General features: G+C 39.2%; 1 protein-coding gene across 19 annotated transcripts in view; it reads left to right on the forward strand.

Annotated features, from left to right (window-relative positions):
• Positions 1 to 20,352, forward strand: part of PHF3 (PHD finger protein 3) — a 49,602-nt gene that overhangs the window by 18,103 nt on the left and 11,147 nt on the right. For all 19 annotated transcript variants that reach the window (XM_088665828.1, XM_088665827.1, XM_088665824.1 and 16 more), the window contains 9 exons: positions 283 to 2,083; positions 12,557 to 12,872; positions 13,578 to 13,764; positions 14,995 to 15,145; positions 15,253 to 15,409; positions 16,578 to 16,694; positions 18,102 to 18,233; positions 18,600 to 18,735; positions 19,740 to 19,938. In XM_088665828.1, the coding sequence (XP_088521954.1) occupies positions 283 to 2,083; positions 12,557 to 12,872; positions 13,578 to 13,764; positions 14,995 to 15,145; positions 15,253 to 15,409; positions 16,578 to 16,694; positions 18,102 to 18,233; positions 18,600 to 18,735; positions 19,740 to 19,938 (3,196 nt within the window). The remainder of the gene's footprint in view (positions 1 to 282; positions 2,084 to 12,556; positions 12,873 to 13,577; positions 13,765 to 14,994; positions 15,146 to 15,252; positions 15,410 to 16,577; positions 16,695 to 18,101; positions 18,234 to 18,599; positions 18,736 to 19,739; positions 19,939 to 20,352) is intronic.

A 20,352-nucleotide genomic window follows, 5' to 3' on the forward strand; every position in this document is an offset into this window, starting at 1 on the left:
GATTTATATTTTAAGTGGAAGTACATTATTTGCCATCAACCGTCATCACAGAGATAATGAGGAATTGTTAATGTGTTAAGATAAACTTATGATCACAATGTTAAGTTATACGAATAAGCTTATTTTTAGTTTACGATGCAATCCTATGCATGCCTACTTAGTAGTAAGTCCCATTGAGTTCAGTTGTGCTCATTCCAGGTAAGCAGGTACAGAATTGTTCCTTTTGTCTGTTATTTGGCAAATAGATAAAAATACTAAACACTTCATTTGTCTTTTTAATAGAACCAGTACGAAGTCTGCGGCAGAGCACACTAGCCAAACGTTCAAACGCGTCACCATCTGTTAACCCCAAAAAATCAGCTGTGAAGTCTGGATCTGCTCAAAAGGGAGGACTGAAACAGCAGGATAAAGGGCAGACTAAATCGGAAAATAGTAGTGCCAAAGAGCATTCAAGAGATCCTGAGCACAGTCATAATGAATCCTGCCAAGAACAAGAGGCACTAGAAGTATCCCCACCACCACCTTCTAGCAATGCAGAATGGGTTGCATGTTGTGCAACTTCAGATGAAGTGAAAGCAGATAGTGAACATAAAATTCCTAATCAGGCAAAAATTGAGGAAGCAGCTAATGAAGTAGGGAATTCTTCTCACTTACCAGGGACCAGTTCCCCAACTAAAGAAACTGAAAGCGTGACAAAAGTTGTGCTACCCTATGGTAGTGATGGAGTAGGTTTGGAAGTATCTGCCTTTACAGAAACTAATAAAATACAAAATAGCAGTCTAGTTAAAAATGAAGGGAATGAGACCATGGTTAATAAATTCACCTCTGAAATGCCTTCAGATGAAAAGGCAAACACTAAAACTGAGGAGCTGAATGAAGCTAAACTGGATGAGGAAAGCAAGGAAACAGGGAAGGCTGATACTCCTTTTGTTACAACAGCTTATGAGAGTGCAAGTGAAATTCAGGAAACCCCTTCAGTTCAGCCCAGTTTTGTAGATGGAAAGCCTGCCTGTGGCTCAAGCTTGCCAGCTCATCAGATCAGCTTGCCAGATGCCGAAAAAGAGCCCTCAGATGACTCTAGAAAGGCTGAGTTGAAAGATCTTCCTTTAGGTAGCATGGAACTTGACCAGATTGATTCAAAAGGTGTTAATACCACTTCTGCCGAATCAGAAACAAATACTTTAGAAGATGGTATTGCTCAGTACATTCCAGTCCAAGCTATACATCAGGAGTCTGACAGTGTAAAAATGGGAGTGCATGAGTCACCAGGCTTGCAGGAAGATGGGCATACTGGCATTTCATCAAAATGTGTAAAAAATTTGAAGCCCAAGCACCCCAGGTCTAAACAAAACAAAACTACAGCTGCCCAACAGAAAACAGCTTCCGTAAACCAAGAGCTACACAACAAAACACATACTGTGTCATCTGTTTGCAGCCAGTCTTCAGTAAGTCTGAAACATCAAGTGGAGGAGCGTGGGGATCTCCAGCATTTTCATAAGCCAGTGAAAGTTAAGAAAAAACATGCAGATAAAGATGTGAAGGCCCAGGGCTGCGAATCTGGAATTGCCTTAAAGAAGCCTCTGCAATTGTTAGGGAAAAACATTCCACGGGGCCAAATCTCACCACAGGTACGGAAGGTGTCCACAGAGAGAGCAAGCGACAAGTCTTTCAGCCATCATGCGGGTTCAAAAGAAATATCACACACAGTGTCGGGACCAGCATATCCTAAACAGGGGCAATTGGCACACCACAACCAGAAGCAGTTACCGAAACACCCCGTTCTTAAAACCAATAATTGTGTTAAAGAAGAAGGAGGGAAAAGAGATTCCGCAGGTGTGCCTCTGGATAATTTGAAAGAGGATGAAAAAGAGAAACTGAAACTCAGAAAGTTAGAGAGGAATCTTCAGCCTCGACAGAGGAGAAGCAGTAGAAGCCTTTCAGTAGATGAGCCTCCATTGTTCATTCCAGATAATATCTCTACTATAAAACGAGAGAGCTCGGATCACCTATCTCCCAGTGAGAGCAAAAGTCTTTGGGTACCTAGTAAGCAGTGTGGGTTTTGCAGAAAACCACATGGCAACAGGTGTGTGTGTGTATGTAGGTATATGTTTTTGTTGTTCAGATATTTCAGTAATCAGATACCTGCTTTTCATGTCCTGGAGTCTAGCACCCAGACTATCTTTTTTAAATCAACCACAAAAGCACCCTGTCAAGTTTCCAACATTATAGGCTCTTGAGCTACACTTTCTTAAGAAATTAGGGTAAACAAAAAAGTGATGAGCTGTGATTACCCAGCGTAATAGTTTGAGTCTGTTCATGTTTATATAATTGCTGTGTTCTGTGCCGTCTGTGGCATAGTACTGTAAATGTGCTTCATGTCGCAACATTGCAAAATAGATATGCAGAAGAGGTTTCTCTGGAGCATTTCCTGCTGCCCCTCTCACAAAAGACAAGGCAATCCGCTGGTCAACTTTGAACAACTTCTGTGGGACCTGCAGTGAAAAATAAATGATAGCTCCAACTGGTTGAATAGCTAACATGCTGCATAAACATGATGCATAATATTTTGGTATGGGGGATAGTGACAATGATGTTTGTTTGACGAAGGTATGTAATTTTCTCTGGGATATGTTTTTAGCTTATTTATACTATCCACTGATGTGTGTTCTTTGGAAGAATGCAGTTGGCTTTTTTCTGATGTTGCAATAATTGGTTTCTGATTAATACATTTGACTTATATTTAGTAAACAAAACTAACCAAAAGTAGACAATAATAATTTTACATGGTATTTAAATATCTCAAAAAAGGTTTTTCCCCCAGTAGTGAAAAGTAGTTGAACCGAAATATTTGATCAGGAAATAAAATTGCTTCACTTATGTTTGATTAGGAAATCAAGCTCACTTAATGTGTTTTTAAAATGTTATATTCAAAACTTTACTTGAAAATGGCACACTTTACAAGTGCAGTGGTACCTCAGTTTATGAACTGAATCTGTTCCGGAAGTCCGTTCTTAAAGCAAAACTGTTCTTAAACCAAGGCACGCTTTCCCTAATGAGGCCTCCCACCACCGCTCTACTGTTCAGATTCCGTTCTTAGACCGAGGTAAAGTTCTCAAACCAGGACACTATTTCTGATTTTGCAGAGTTTGTAAACCAAATCGTTCTCAAACCGGACTGTTCTTAAACCAAGGTACCACTGTATTGAAGTTCTAAAAATTTAAACAGGATGACTTAGTGGCTTATGCTTCCCTGACATTATTTAAAAGTTAAAGAATTGGGGAGTTGTATTTCTCATCACTAATTGTGTCACATGATAAAAACAGCATGATCCTATTAAAAAAAATAAGTTGAAAAACAAAAACCTTTAAAGATATTATTTTCATAGGTCCAAAGAACTCTGTTCATAGATCCAAAGAACTCTGTTCATAGGTTTCATAGGTCCAAAGGACAGGCAGCCCTGTTTAGGGAAGTTTTTTAATATTTAATGCTGTATTGTTTTAACACTCGATTGGGAGCTGCCAAGAGTGGCTGAGGAGACTCAGCCAGATGGGTGGGGTACAAATACTACTACTACTACTACTAATAATAATAATAATTTATGCCCATTCTTATTGGTAATCATCTAAAATAATAACACTTTGAAACTGCCCATTTTGTCTGGTATTTTAGGTTTTTATTGTGTTACACTTTTTATGAAAAGAATGGATTTTAAGAAATGGATTTATCACATCAGTGTTGGCATCTGGAAACATTCATTGGCTTTGTTTGGACATCGTGCAAATTATAGTTTAATGTGATAAAAACCTGGTGTAGCTCTGAGGAAATTGGAAACTTATTCACTTCTGGTTCCTGTTAATCACAGTTTAGTGTGTTGTCCTAACCCTAAACTGTGATGAAGTTAACTATAGTTCATTTAAACCAGGCATCCCCAAACTGCAGCCCTCCAGATGTTTTGGCCTACAACTCCCATGATCCCTAGCTAACAGGACCAGTGGCCGGGGGAGATGGGAATTGTAGTCCAAAACATCTGGAGGGCCGAAGTTTGGGGATGCCTGATTTAAACAAATATCTTCACATCCCATTTTTGAAGTTGACTAACAAGCATAATAGACCTTAATCAGTTTGTTGGCTTGGACAACAGGGCAAGCAATAGAAAAGCAACAATGGAAGCAAGAGGGGCGAGAGAGTGTGAACCTAAACCTCACTGTAGCTTGTTGTTATGCTAAACTGTGGTTTAACATGATGTCTGAACTGAGCAATTCTGTGCATAGAAATTTTTATTTTTATTTTTTAAAAAAAAGGTTTCTGTAATTTAATAGACACCTAACTGCTAGTAACAGTGGTATCTCATTCTTCTGATGAAAACGTTTACCACCTTTCTTTGTGGGCATTGTTTAAAATTGTGGAGTTGTATTCAACTAAAATAATTGCATGTGTGGAACAACTTTTCTTCCCTTGTGTGTCCACAAATCTGCCCTCTGGAATGTGGAGGAAGGAGAGGAAGGGAAAGTTATGTTGCACTTGTGGAAGACATTATGCAATTATTTAGTTGGATGCAACATGTGGTTTTTAAGATACCAGTTGCCTACTGCATATTCAAATGATGATCTTGTACTGTTGGCAACATAATGGATTGGACCCAGACTTGTCCCTGCGTAAAATGAAGGGCTGTTTCCATTCATGCTAGGATCTGAGATGCAGTAGGGTCTTTCTGTTAGAGAAAGGGGCAAGTCCTCCTTTTACTACTTCCCATACTGTTTTGGAAGATCATCTAACCATGCACTCAATAGAATTCAAGTGGGGGGGGGAGTCATTGGGTCTTCATTGCCTAAATTTTAGTAGCTTTTTTATTATGCATTATAGTGTGCTGCTGACAGAATAAATGATGCCTGACTTTAGAACAATGTAAAATTAGTCCCTGCCATTAGACGCATAATTTGATGACTTCTTCCTCAAAATAATACGGGTTCTGATAAGTAGAAATTATGGAGTGTAGGAAAATTAAGCTGGCATTTTCAGCATGGTGAATAAAGCTGTATCCCAGCAGCCCTAATGGGCATGCATAAATTTTGCATTCAGGAGTTTGCCTTATTCTTATTGATATTGGGTAGTGTTGCATGTGTGCAGCAGGGAATCATTAAAATAACATTTACACAGAAATATGTGTTCATTTTGGTTGTTAAAACTAATGCTGAGTTTGGTTAAACAATGTACAGTAATATGTTCTATTTAAAATGAATTTAAATGTGTAGTCTGGGTATTTTCTGCTTGCCGAAAATATATGCATAAAGGGAAACGTACTATATATAAAAACATACTTTTGAAGTATGCTTACCACTGTACTATCTATAGTTTGGTTCTTTTTTACATTTGGAATAGAGCCACTTTCACTTATGGTGTACTGTTTGCCACCTGATAATTAAGTTAGTTCATTAATAACTTGCTTCACATTGTAGAATAATTTTTAAAAATGTTTTTTTGGAAAAGTGCATCTAGTAGTCTGCACTTGCAGTGATACTACTACTTTCTTTTTAATCCAGTTACGTTAGTTTCCTTTCAGGCTCAATTCTAACTTGAAACATTACTTTTTGTACCGGGGCTCTCGGCAGTGGTTTAAAACTGTAGCGCCCTTCACATTCTGTAAAGTGGATCCACATGATGAAACCACAGGGAGGCCACACTGCTGGTCCACTCACCCAGCTCCACATCTTATCTCTGCATTTGAACAAATGCCTGAAGGGGGTAGGCAGTTGCACTTGTGCAGTCTCCTTCCATTTGATTGTCAGCTTGTACTTTCGGCCTTCTGATCATGTAGAGAAACCTTGACAAATATAGCTGGCTTTCCCTTTCAGACCTTTGCTCGATGCTCAGAGGTGGAAGTGGAGCGAGGCAAGCGGGTAAAATGGCTGTGGGCAACCACTCTCACTTGGAAAATGTGTGATAGGGGCTTGTTTCTCTTAGAATTACGAATATCCTACTGAGAATTATGAGTATCTCACTGAGAAATTTGTGAAGTTTCTTTTCAGAAGAATGATGTGAACAGAGGTCATACTATGTCATTAAAAACTGCATAGGAATAGATTGCCGCAGTACAGATGTGCACATTAAACGGTGGATTGGATCCATACTAACAAAATAATCATATGAATGTGTTCTCCAATGCGTTTGTATCATGTTGCAGCCCAAGGGTGGAATCCAGAGCTGTCCTCTATTGACAGAAGGCATTCAGCAGAGGAATTGGAATAATAATAATAATAATAATAATAATAATAATAATAATAATAATAATTTATTATTTATACCCCGCCCATCTGGTCGGGTCTCCCCAGCCACTCTGGGCGGCTTCCAACAGAAGAATAAAACACAATTTTATTGGAAGGAAATTTTCAGTGATTCCTTGTCCATCTTGCCCCTCCTTAAATCCGCTTCATAGGATTTTGGGGCTACCATATTTTTGAAGGGCATGGGGGTGGGGTTGCAGGTGGAGGGGAGTATTATCAAAAATTACTGCCTTCCCACAGGTTCCCCATCTCTGTCCAACACTTAAACATTTTACTTTTTTGGAGGGTAATTCTCTTTTTCCTCCCCTTGCCCCTGCTTAAGTTCTTCTTTAGAATTTGAAGATCAGATTGTCCTTGACATGAGAAATTTTTAGTTATGCCCTTAGTGTGGAATTTGTTGTAGGAATCAGGGTCTTCCATGTTTGCCAATCTACAATACCTACTTCAGTTCATCTGTGTTTACAGTTGATTAACAATTTATCCTTATGTAGTTAGCTACATATACTGCTTAAATATTGGTACATTTGTTGTACTTTATTCCTGTAAAGTTTTAAGAATTAGTTTCCTTCTTCGTGTCTGTAAAAACAAAGGGTCGTTTACCCCCTAAATGCTAGATAGTTTAAAATATGCTAAATGGCTATATATGCTAAATTGAAATCATGTATTTTGTATAGCCATACCAGGAAATCTGAAAATGTTTTTCAACAGAGTAGTTACTAAAAATACAGTTGACAGTATATGTTTCACCCTACATGAACTTGCTTCACACTGAAGAATGGAAAGGGGAGTTTGACTTTACTAACAAATTTCTAGTTCATGAATATGCTGCTTGATTTGTTTACAAAAGCAATCTGTGCTATGTATTTTAAATAAAGTTAATTTTGAGTTGGTGTATCATTTTTTAAAAAACTTGTCTTTGAACCTAACAAAAATATTTTGACTGTCCACATTCCACTTGGGTGACTGCTTATTTGAAAAAGATAGTCTGGACGTTGCATTAGTATATTTTAAGAGACTCTGTATTTACAGTAACAAAACTATGGTTCAGATACATTTATTGCTTTACTCTGTTTGCAGAAGGCAGTAGATTGTGCTTAAGTGAACTGTGTACAACCAGTACTTTATTTTGTTTTCTTAAATGTTTGCAGTTTCAATGTAAAGCTTATTTACATTACTTTAAATACCACCACCCCCATTATGAATATTTTAAATGATCTTTTTCTTTCTTTCTGTTGCAGTTACACATCTGCTAATTCAGCCTTACAACATGAGTAGCGCTTGGACATCAAACTGTGAAGCTGTCTGCAGCCAGAACTTTTAGTATTAGCTACAGTTGCACACACCTTCAAAAGCCACGGAAAAAGAAATAGTTTGGCCTTTAAAGCCGTCTTCAGCTCTTCATAAATGATACTCTCCTTTTAGACATTTGGGGCACCTCCCTTGCCCCTTGACAAGTGAGATTCCTTATTACAGAGGGGGGAGTGGAGTCTTGTGGCCCTGCAGATGTTTTTGGACTCTCATCCACCCTAATCATCATGGCTAGTTGAAGTCCAGCAATCTCTGGAGGACTGCAGGTTCCCCACTCCTCCCTTATTAACTTTGCTACATGCTTGTTATCTATCCTACATCTACACAGTATTCCTAGTGTCAGTACTAAAATTCAGTCTCTAATGGACAAAACTTTTAAATGAATTCAGAACAGCAAATTGGGGTCTGATGTTTACTTGGAAAATACCTGCTTTCATTTTTGCAAACTTTCATTTTTGGCTGGCATGTCTATCCCCGCCACGTTCATACTCTCTTTATCAAAGTGATGAAAAGAAAAGACAAGGAAATGCCCATTGTGTTTGGAGAGTAATTTAAATACCTTTATTTAGTATTTGTGGAACTATATTAGAGCTTTGTAAGCTGATACAGAATATAGCTAGCCAGCTAGCTTAAGCCGCCCAGAGTGGCTGGGGAAACCCATAAATAATAGCTTATTACCATAATTATTACTGTTAACTATTCCTACGTTTGTGCTATAGGCTTGAATTTTCCTATAGCAAACCAAGCCATAAATTGGTGTATTTGTCAAATCAATTTCTGTTTATGGGTAGGATCATAATATAAATTTAACTTGTAAATAAAGTTCTAAAAGAGCTCATTAAGAGCTAGTAACAGTTGTATAAATTTGGAATGACACAAATTGTCATTATTCCAGACTGGAGTTTTTTAAATACAAAAATGTACTGGTTCAGAATTCAACACAAAAAAAACATGCTTACAGGTTGAATGACTATAACTCCCAAGTCTGAAAAATGAGAGTTAAATTGGAACAGAAATTACATAGCAAAGAGTCAGGATATGTCTACATAGTTTAAGCCTGTGTTCATAAAGATTTATTTCAGTTCGGGTTTAACTGAGTTTAGTCACTTGACAAAAGCGATGTACAGATCTGATATCTTGGGAGCCATCTTGATAGCCAGGCCTGCTCCTTGTTTGTTGCCCCCCCCCATCCCAGTCAATGAAAAACTGATCCATAGGGAGTCCACCTTGATGTTGTCTTGTTTCTTTGCTTTTCTACCGTAATGCTCTTGCTGAAACAACAAATTCAGAAGCAGGCTTGCCCTTTTTAAAAACACCAGAAAATATAGACTCATTTTAATTTACCTAAACAAAATTGCAGCTGCTTCGTAAAAGATTGTGGCAGCCGCTGTCTTTTGTTCAGGACACTGGGAGCAGTGCTGTGATTGATCAAGTTATGTTTACGTGCTCAATAGTTGTTTTAGAACGCCTTTCTCCTCAAATGTGCTCAACAGTGAGTGACTGCTATACCTCATATTGCTGTTCTGTACACTTTTCCATATTGACCATTTCTTTCTTAATTGGAATAGTCGCTGCTAGTATTTCAAAAGTATGAAATTAATTCTGACTCCAAACATAATGTCCATAACCCAAAATGGGCAGGAGTTCCCCATAACCTTTTTGGGCATGGGGTGAAGGGAACACTTCTCTGTTTCTATATGGTCTCCCTACATTGCAAATAGGAATGCAGGTGGCGCCATGGTGTAAACCACAGAGTCTAGGGCAGGCATCCCCAAACTGTGGCCCTCCAGATGTTTTGGCCTACAAGTCCCATGATCCCTAGCTAACAGGACCAGTGTTTGGGGAAGATGGGAATTGTACTCTAAAACATCTGGAGGGCCGAAGTTTGGGGATGCCTGGCCTAGGGCTTGCCGATTGGAAGGTCAGCGGTTCGAATCCCTCCGATGGGGTGAGCTCCTGTTGCTCGGTCCCTGCTCCTGCCAACCTAGCAGTTCAAAAGCACGTCAAAGTGCAAGTAGATAAATAGGTAAACAGCGGAAAGGTAAACAGCATCTGGCGGAAAGGTAAACAGCATTTCCGTGCGCTGCTCTGGTTCGCCAGAAGTGGCTTAGTCATGCTGGCCACATGACCCGGAAGCTGTATGCCGGCTCCCTTGCCCAATAAAGTGAGATGAACGCCACAACCCCAGAGTCTTCTGCGACTGGACCTAACGGTCAGGGGTCCCTTTACCATTACCTTTTTACATTGCAAATGCAGTCCTCTTCATGCATACTAGAGATGCAAGATCATAAAGCCTGAAAGTGCTTTCACTAGTCTGGGGATAGGCAGTGTGGTGCCTGGCAGAGGGAGGGAGGGAGGGAGGGAGGACAGATGGGAGGACTATAACTCTCATCATGCCCTGACAATTGGCCTTTCTGATTAGGGCTGGTGGAAGTTGTAATCACATACATCCCAAGGGCACCATATTGGCTAGTCTGGCCTAGTCTATTTGTCTGCCAATTCCTTATCTTTAAATATCCATGTTTCTATGAGGAAGAGCACTTTTCCTCATTTTTATTTCCTGCCCTTACTGCTACATTTAAACATTCAATTTCTAATTCCTATCAGATTTTTAAAGCAAATAAATACAATTATTTTCACGCTAAATCTGAACATATCATAGCCCTCCACATAGCTAGTTCAGCGTGCTGCAGATTGAATTTACGTATTGTATATGGATTTATCAGACATACTTCATATTGTCATAATGAGATTTGCAATAAGTTTTGGGATCCTTAAACTGGAACGTGACATTCTAGAATGTTATGGTTGTGATGGAAAATGTCATGATTCCCCCGCCATAGAAAACAGTAAAATTAGTTCCTGGTCTTCAAATATGCTAGTTTTTATGGCCATCTTGGAAATTGTGATAGGCTCAAATTACGGACACAGTTACCTGACAGAAAATTTGGTTGAAACCACTAGTGCTTATTATCAGGTAATATGTTTAGCAGTAGGCTAGACTAAAAGCCTGGAAGATAATCTGAAATACTTAATAAGTTTTATGTATGAGCTGACAGCTGAGATTTCTTTCTTACGCCTGAATGAAGCATAAAGAAATTGTTAATGGAACACTACACACACACACACCCCTCTGATTGTTAGAAGCCAAATGGTCACATATGTAAGTATTGGCTGGAAACCCATATGGTAAAACACTAGTCCAAGTAACAAGTATATGAATGTGAATCTGTACTTGGAGTTATTTTACCCCTCTGAGCTTGAGCTGTCTTTAGTGGTGTAAGAGGAAGTGAAGTACACTGTTCTTACTCGTTTCTTACTTGACATAGGCCAGTCATACTTTAGGATCCCATGCTCTATATAGCATTCTGGCTATGTATTGTGTACCTCAGCAGACTCCCAAAAAAACAGGATTTATCAAGTATCAGACAGGTCTATTGTTATTGTTGTTGTTATTAGAGGAATGTGAGTTAGCAGTGTAGAACAAGACAGATACTAAGGTTATTGGGCCAACTGCATTGTTCCTCACTTCATTAGAATGGTTGCTTTCAGTTACTTGGAGCAACAAACTATTGGCTGGACTCAGCATGTAATGGCAGGCTTGTCAGGAATTGCCTTAGTGAATCTTGACAAAAAGGTTGTTTGTGTTTGCATCTTCCTGATAAGATCTTAACACTAGAACTTCCAAATCTTTGTGAATAATGTAAATTATATAACAAGTAAATTTGTGGGGGGAAGTTACCCAAGCTGATACGGAGCACTTTTAACGTTGATCTTTGCTCTCTAGTGAGTACTTCAGTCCTCTTGTTGTAAACATGAGGAGGGAATTTAACGTAGTGTTAATTGAGGTTTGGGGGCAGGGGGAATGAGCTGCTTGTGCAGTGAGTTTTGGCTCACTCCTTACAGCTGTGCCCCCCACCTGTTCTGGTGGTTTCTCCAACCCTTCAGGGCAGATTTAGGTGGTGCAGAGAAGCAGTGTGAAAAGTCCTGTTGCATGAGCCGGGCTCAATCTGTGCATGCAACAACTTAGTTGAATACCACCCATGATTTTCTGGATGTTGGTCTTTGTCAAATGCTTGAAAGATAGAAATGCATATCCACCAGAAGGCTGCCCTTAAGCTTCCCTCAACTGTTTCAACTCCACTTTGTTTTCTATATCATTTTAAGGGGAAATTCAAAATACAAGAGCTTGGATGTCCATAAAATGGTACACCCTTCTCCCTCCCTAGAAAATAGAGAAAGTAAAGACTACTGATGAGTGCAAGGGGAAGTTAAGATTATTTCTTGGTTTGGGTTATTTTAAGTTTCAATACTATGAAAAATGTAAGGTGCCCGTTAGCACAAATATATATTAGGAGATTAATTGCAAAATAAATAGATCTATGAAAAGACCAACTTTTATTCTGTTTAGGAATGGAATTGTTTCTTGCACTGGAATTGTGAACTTCTGCTTCACTAACTTTGTTGGTTTGTGGCAGTTGCAGCCATGCTTGTTTAATGGTCTAGAATGATAAAGCTGCATTTTGAATAATGTAAGGATATAAAATGTCATGTGATGCCCAGTTGGCCAGCTTAGGTCCTCATTTGCTAATATTTTGGTGATTTATGACAATTTGATTTTTCTGTTGTGCTGGATTATTTCATACTATGAGAGGCATAGCATATTTGGAGGGGCACATATACTTTTAAAGGTGTATAAGCAATTTAATCAGTTTCTTTTCCAGGTCTATTTGATAGCCAAATAATTCTTTGATATCCAAACTGCTGCATTTCTAAATTAGTGTGACAAGATCCAATTTTGGTGTCAACTCCTACCATGTTGTAAGGCTGGAGCAGTGGATGCAATCTCCAACAAGCTGAGTGGAGCCAGTGCTGCAATATACTCACTTTAAGATGTGATATTTTTACAGTCAAGGAAATGTAAAATCTTAAGCACATTAAGTCATTTGTTTTTTTCCTTGTTTCAGGTTTATGGTAGGCTGTGGCAGGTGTGATGATTGGTTTCATGGTGACTGTGTTGGTCTGAGTCTTTCTCAAGCACAGCAAATGGGAGAAGAAGACAAAGAATACGTATGTATAAAATGTTGTGCTGCAGAAGACAAAAAACCCGACCCAGTCAATCAAAATAAACTGGATGCACAAGTGAAACCGGAAACAACACAAGAAGGTAGAATGATGGAGTGCGAAAAGCCTGGAATAGCAAAACAAATCTCCATGTGTCCACAAAGTAAAACAAAGCAGGGAGAAGAGACTGTGAAGCACAAGGTCAAAATTTTTAAAAGGGTAAGAAATGCTATTGTAGTTGCTATATAGTGATGATGATGATGATAACAACAGTAACTTTTGTAGGCTCCTGTAATTTTTTATGTGATTTATAAGACAATGGGATACATAATCTCTAACACAGTTTAGGGAATTTGCATATATTGGCTGAATTCTGTACATTTTTTGAACAAGGCTCATTGGAGATTATATTGACTGGGAAATGTGCACCCTCATGAATGGATTATGAGCACATGCACACTGAACCCTGGTGAATGTGCAGAATGTCTGGTGATTATGTACTTTAACCACTCAACTTGCATTACCCCTAACATAAAAATATATATTCTGTCTGTCTGCACTCGCAACATAGAGAAAAATAACGGATGACAGCGCTCCAAATTCTTTGAGGAATGTATGGTGTGAATGTGAACCTCACAGAAGGTTCTCTGCTCTGGTGAAGCTTTCATGAATAGTGGTATATAAATATTTTTAAAGAATAAATAAACTTGTGGCCTCATGTTTCAGTGCATTGGGTGTTAATACTGTATTCTGTTTTGAGGCCTTTTGCTTGGCTTCATAGGCAGAGATGCATAATTTCCTCTATTTTTTGATCTATATCTAATTAACACACACACACGTAAATGTATAGGTATAAAACTGATCATTCTGTTAGAAAGGACTGCAGTCCAAATGCTCTCTAAAATTTCTTAACATTTGTTACAGGAATCTGGTGATGGAAAACCAGTAACAGAATGCAGAGATTCTGAGATGAAAAAAAGGCAGCAAATTCCTGTTAGGAAAACAGGACAAATGGTTGCATGTCCTCAGCGATCATCGGAAGACAAACACGAAAGGATGAATAAAGACAATCTTAATGTCTCTTGTTCAAGTGAAAGCACAACAAAAACCGGTAATTAAAAATTGTGAAGTAGCTTTTTTAAAAACAAAAACAACACCACATTTAAAATATAATGTTAATACAGGCATCCCCAAACTTCGGCCCTCCAGATGTTTTGGACTACAATTCCCATAATCCCTGACCACTGGTCCTCTTAGCTAGGGATCATGGGAGTTGTAGGCCAAAACATCTGGAGGGCCGCAGTTTGGGGATGCCTGTGTTAATACATGGTGTGAGGGACAGAAGCTAAAGACAGCCTCCTCCCATCTTAAGCACAAGCTCTTCTCCCAGCGCCAGTGGGAGCGGGGAGGGGGATGTCTCCAGCGGGGAATCAGGAAGCAGAGGGCATGGCTCAGGCAGAGTAGCGGAGCCACTGCTCCACTTAGGAAAGGAAGGGGGAAGCAGGGAAAGCGCGGCAAGAAGACCGCTCCCGCCGGTCCCGGAATTGCGCAAGAAGCGACGGGGGCGGAGATTCAGTATTCCCAGACTACTTTGCTGGAAAAAGACACGCGAATCTCCATTCGGAGGTTCTGACCTAGACTGACAACATGTACATAGTACTGACTCTGCACTGTAAATAGTGTGCACTTAATAAAAGCATGAAAATGCAACGCTGTGAGGAGTCGTTACTCTAGAGTAGCCGCTACCGCACCTGTGACACATGGAATGAAATATATAAGTGCTCATTTTAAAATACTGCTGTGGGGGTTGCAGCTTAACCTGATAATGGAAGATTTGGACTCCTAAAATATTGTTTACATTGCTGGAAGTAAATAATGTGAAGGGGGACGGCCACTAAGGGCTCACTGGACTTGGGTGTCTATAGTGACAAGAGAAAGTAAGTTGCTTCCTCATGCAGGCTTTAGGATCCTACAAACCAGGTCTTACAAAGCTATGGTCTACAATTTGGATGCTTTAACATAAATTTTAAAAAGGATGACTTTTAATAGAAAGTATTTAGGATCAGTTGAGTAATTTGCTGTCTGTCCAGTAATTCGGTCAATTTCTATTAGAGATGGACTTGGTTTACAGGTTTTTTTTTAAAAATAAAACCATGCATAGAACCCTCTGGAGCCTATATTGTTTTGTACTAATCCCAACAGGATAATCAGTTGTGTAAATCCAAAATTACGTAATTGTATGCTCCTTTGAATGCAACAACGCCTTCCCTTCAACCTTGTGAAATTTCAAATTCAAGTTAGTAAAGCTATCCCATGATGTGACATTTATATTTTAATGCAGGTGTTCAGGATAAACAGGAAGTAAAGAAAAAGAAAATGGAGAAGGGAGCAACCAGTAATGTACACCCAGCTACTGCCCCTGCATCCAAACCTTCTGCTGATCAAATAAGGCAAAGTGTTCGGCAGTCTCTTAAAGAAATCCTGGAGAAAAGGTGTGGCCGACGAGCTAAACAAATTGTTAATAGTTCAATTGTTATTGTTTCCTGCTGGGAAAAACCCCAAAACAAAACCAAAAACGTATGATGTGCGTATTTTTCAGGCTTGCAGACTCCACACTGAAGATCCCTGAAGAAAGAGCAGCAAAAGTTGCAACTAAAATTGAAAAAGAACTATTTTCTTTTTTCCGAGATACTGATTCCAAGTATAAGAATAAGTACAGAAGCTTGATATTCAATCTGAAAGATCCCAAAAACAATGTATGTAATGTTATCTATGTTTGATACGCATTCTGAAATCTTTCCATTAGTGCTTGACTTTCTTAACGGGGTCAGTGTGATAAAATATAGCCTGCTTATGGTTCTCTTCTCCCCCCCCCCCAAAAAAAGTGCTGGCATTGTTGTCTTTCAGTTATTTTGGTAGCATATCCAAATTGAATAATGTTTGTGACTGACGATGGGTAGAGTCCAGTCCCGCTGTTGACCCATGGAATAACTCTTGTTTCAGCAGGCACGTCCGCTAATGTAATAGAGGAGTGGAGATTATTTCCTCCCTCCTCTTGCAGTCCTCTGTGGTATCACTCTCTGGTTAAGCCTGGTGATTGGGGGTGGGGAAGGGGCTGCAATGGGATGGGGAAACTTCTAAAAACATTTCTTCTTTTCTTGTGTTACTGGAGGAATTTTGTGGGTCAAAAGCTGTTATGTGAGTGGAACAGCAGCATTGGATTCCACCTGAAAAAAAATGTGGGTCAGCCCAATCTATAAGCTCACTTCTTTATGATTCCTTACTATTGTTGCTCTCTGTTGACTTCTTTAAAACTAAAGTATTGCTGAAAGGTACTTAGATATATGCCTGCTGATCAAGTCTGCCAATGAAATAAGTTGTCTGATAAATCTCCAACTTTCTGTGTGTTCTTGGAAGTTTCCATTCCTGCATTCTAATGTTTCTTGTTATGTTTAACTATACAAAATTCTACAAAGGACCCATCTGTCTATTGCCTTGTTCACCTAATTTAAGCTACCAGCACCTCTTAAAATCTTTTTCCTTGATGACAATATCATTTTTTCAATAACTATTGTTTGAAAAATCAGACACTGAAAATTCACCCGAGTTTCCTTTTTTGAGATGTCTCCTTCAGGCTAGCAAAGAGATCATTATTTGTTTAAAAAAAACCATTAAAACATGCTAAGGATTTTTAAAGAATTCTGACTTCACTTTGTGAAATGGTGAGCATAACATTTCAGCAGATCCATTAAGGACATTAATGCACAACTATTTGTATCTGTGTAGAGAGGGCAGTTTTTTTAATGATGTACAGGTGAGATTGAAAAACCACAGTTTTCTTTTCTTGTTGAAATTGAATTAGAAACCTGTAGATTAATATTTTTTAAATTGTTAACTATAACTAATTACTGATTGTTTCCCCAGATACTGTTCAAAAGAGTATTGAAAGGTGAAGTAACTCCAGACCATCTCATAAGAATGAGTCCGGAAGAGCTGGCTTCCAAAGAACTAGCTGCATGGAGGAAAAGAGAAAACAGACATGTATGCTTAATCTACAGTTATTTATTTAATGGATCACCTGCTTCCTAGTGCTAATCAATACAAATTTCAAAGCTTTCCACTTGTCTTCCGTGTTTCCCGTTCACCATCTGAAGTCTAGTGGCAAAGGGAAAATATTTTACTGCTCCTAAATTACAAGCAGACCTGTAGATTGCCAGGATCCCTGCAAAGAATTGATGTGATAGATATATGTGTTCTCTGTTCATACAGTTATTGTACATTCTTTCCCACCTGATAGGTTCTCTCTTTGTGGAGGCTAGACCAACTTGTGTCTGAGCCTGGGCCAGATTGCTTCCTCACCCCCAGCCGTATTGCCAAGTACATCCCTTTAATTAGTCCTATAGAAGTCAATATTTTCCAGGGAAAAATAAAGGGATGCATTTGACAAGAATGTGATGTCTTGGGTAAGGCCTATTGCACCTCTGTCGCTATCATAGCCTTTGCTTTCTTCCAAAGAAGTGAATACCGTACCTACAAAAATAAAACCAAAATCTTTGGTGGCAGCGTGCTCCAAACCTGTCCCCCCATTGATGCTGCTTAAAGCCTATTCAGTGTGGCTCCTATTATTGGTTTGGAACTTGCTTATCAGTGCATGGTTTTGAAATAGTTCATCCTTGATCCAGTGACCATCTTTCTACCGAATAGAAGAGTCATCCTTCCAGAAGTGTAGCCATTCCATCCTTGGAAGCTGAGTTAATTGGGAGATAACAGCTGAATTTAGACGGTTTGCTGTGGTTTAGCAGCAAGCAAGCCTCAGGCTTGTCAGCTTCCTTTACCTCTCTCCTTTTCTGGTATGGCTATGAGAGCAGGGTGGGAGATTGAAATCTTTCGCTTCTGTTTTTAGCTAACTGCATTATGCCCCAAACACATACCGACTTCAAACGGTGCCAAGAAGTTGTCCTGTTTCAATAACCCATAATTAAGTTTTAAGTACAACGTAGGATTCAGGCATAATGTGAAATTAATTGAAAATGGAAATGGGAGCTTCCAGTTGAAGGAGAGAGGAAGGGAGAGTGCACAAGCTCAAGTCTTCTGCATGTAATGTTTGACTATAGTTCAGCTTTACAGCCAGGCCCATACCTCTGGCTGTGAAGCAAACATGGAATAATTGTATCCACCATCTGTTGCTCTCTCTACATCTTCTGCCTATTCTTCATGCTAAACATCCAATGAAGGAGGAGGCCTCTAGTTTTCATCTCTCGGACAACTGTCTTCTCTAACTTAGGTTTCATCTCCCATCATCCTCACCCAGCATGTCCAGTGTTCAGGGATTATTATGGGAGTTGCAATTAAGCCACCTTTCCACCCATATTTTGGGGCTGCTTCTGGTGATGTTTTCATAGGTTTTCACACTGTATATCTGTTCTGTTCTTTGTTGTTTCTTGATAGACAATTGAAATGATTGAAAAAGAGCAGAGGGAAGTGGAAATACGACCAATCACAAAAATTACTCATAAAGGAGAAATAGAAATTGAGAGCGAGGCACCAGTAAAGGAGCAAGAAGCACCAATGGAAATTCAGGTATCATGGCAAAAATATTGGTTTTTTTAACAAAATAAGTTGTTGTGTATTTGTTTAAAACGAACAATGCATTGATTCTGTTAAAATAAAATGTCTGGGCTGAGACAAACCATAACCTTGGGTTTGGGTGTAACACAAGCCAAACCATGTCTTAGCCCCAAGAAGCACTGCAGCAGCAGGACTGGGGGAGGAGTGTAGCAGTTGCGATCTGGGCACCTACTTATTTGCATTAAGCTATGGTTTGGTTTGGCTTAACATTACCTGTAAGCTAGACCTCTGTATGTTGTTGCTCTGATAATAAAGTTGTATTTTTATTCTATATAAAATAAAATTCTATTAACAAATTGCCTGTCTCTCCTTGTTTAGGAAACCCCTCCAGTTAAGATTGTGGAGAAAATGGAACAGATTGAAAAAGATAAAGAAGTGGATGAATCTGCCACTCCTGATACAACAAGTCAACATAAGAACCATCTGTTTGACCTCAACTGCAAAATTTGCATAGGTAGTATTAACTTTTCCATGCTTAAAAACCAGTTGAGATGTTGGGGCTGCAGAAGGTGAACATCTGCAGAGCCACAAGTTCCCCACAGCTCCCGTTATGGATAGCTAGCTCTTAATTTCAGTGAGAGTAGCAATGGGAGTGGCACAGTCTGATAAACTGTCTATTTTCTATCAGCCCCTCGTATCCTTATAACAGGCTGAAAGACAGTGACTTGTCCTAGGTCACTTGGTGAGTTTCTGTGGCTGAGCGGGAATTTGAACCGGCCTCCCTTGTTCTACTCAGCCATGTTAACTAACATACCACTCGGGTACCTATGCTTTTTTTGCAGCATGTAGTGTGATCTTGAAAATTCATCTTGCTTCTGACTGGGGACCATCAGGTCCTTTTTCTCTACCATTAGCTTTACCACATTGGTGCAGCCTGGCATAATGCACTAAACTATGGTTAGAAGACTGCACCTCAGTGAGTCTTCGTTTTGCGTGTTCTTCCAACCTCCCTATGGTCTGGTGTGGCTGGAGGGAAGAGATCAGTTTTATATTAACTTCAGTTTAGTCTGAATTCTAAACTTTGGTTAATCTTAAGTGTAGCGAGTTGAACTGAGCCAAAAGTTCCTTGGAAGTTCGTTGAAGCAAATTAACTGCAATTAAGAATAACTGCAGTCTGTCTAGGTTCAAATGACACAAGAAGGTTATTTAAAATGTAAGCCAGAGCTTGTGAACTTTTCCACACTGCTGTACCAGATAGAGACAGGGCAGTGTGCAAGTCCTAGGCTTTCTGTGACTTGTCATAATGCTAAACCATGGTTTAGTGTTGCATCCAAATACTTTGTATTTCTTTAGGAAATCTGTATTTTCATTAATAATTATCTAAAAATGGTTGGACAGTTGGGCAAATTAGAGAAATGTACAAAGCCTCTGGGTTTAATTTAGTGTTAAGATAATCCCCCCCCCAAAAAAAATCTGGTATGGTTTAAACAGCAAAACTTTCCAACTTGCCTTTTCAAGGTCGAATGGCACCACCTAGTGATGACCTTTCTGGGAAAAATGTGAAAGTGTCCTTTGGAGTTGCCCGTAAACCATCAGACAATGAAGCTGAAAGCATAGCGGATGCACTTTCTTCAACAACAAACATTTTGGCTTCAGAATTATTAGAGGAAGATACAGAATTGCCAGATCCAGCACTTGCTGCTGCTTCAAGCTCTAGGTAATAATTTTATGGTTGTTGCCAGTCACAGAGAATTGTGGCTGCTGTCCCTAGTTAATATTATGTGCATAAATAAGTGGAAACTACTGCAGGGAACCCCACTGTACACAAACAAACAAAAGCAGCTTTCATGTGTACTTTTAAAGAAGCTTACTGACCCACCTGTGTGTATTCCAAGTACACAAAGTAGAGGCATTGAAAAACAGATGCTTGTTACAACTGTTTTTTTTAAAAAAAATAATGCGATTGTTTTTAAATATTGGTCTTTGCGTTTTCTTTGTTACCAACTGTCTTGGTGGTCTTGCCGTTACATTTGTAGCAAAGATGGAAGAAAATAGATTGAAATTATTACTAGTCTTGCACATATTTCTCTCTGTTAATGTTGCTGCCCCAGCCAGTGTCCCTGCTGTCATC

The sequence above is a fragment of the Zootoca vivipara genome, chromosome 3 (assembly GCF_965207765.1).
Source record: "Zootoca vivipara chromosome 3, rZooViv2.hap1.1, whole genome shotgun sequence".
NCBI classification, from domain to species: domain Eukaryota; kingdom Metazoa; phylum Chordata; class Lepidosauria; order Squamata; family Lacertidae; genus Zootoca; species Zootoca vivipara.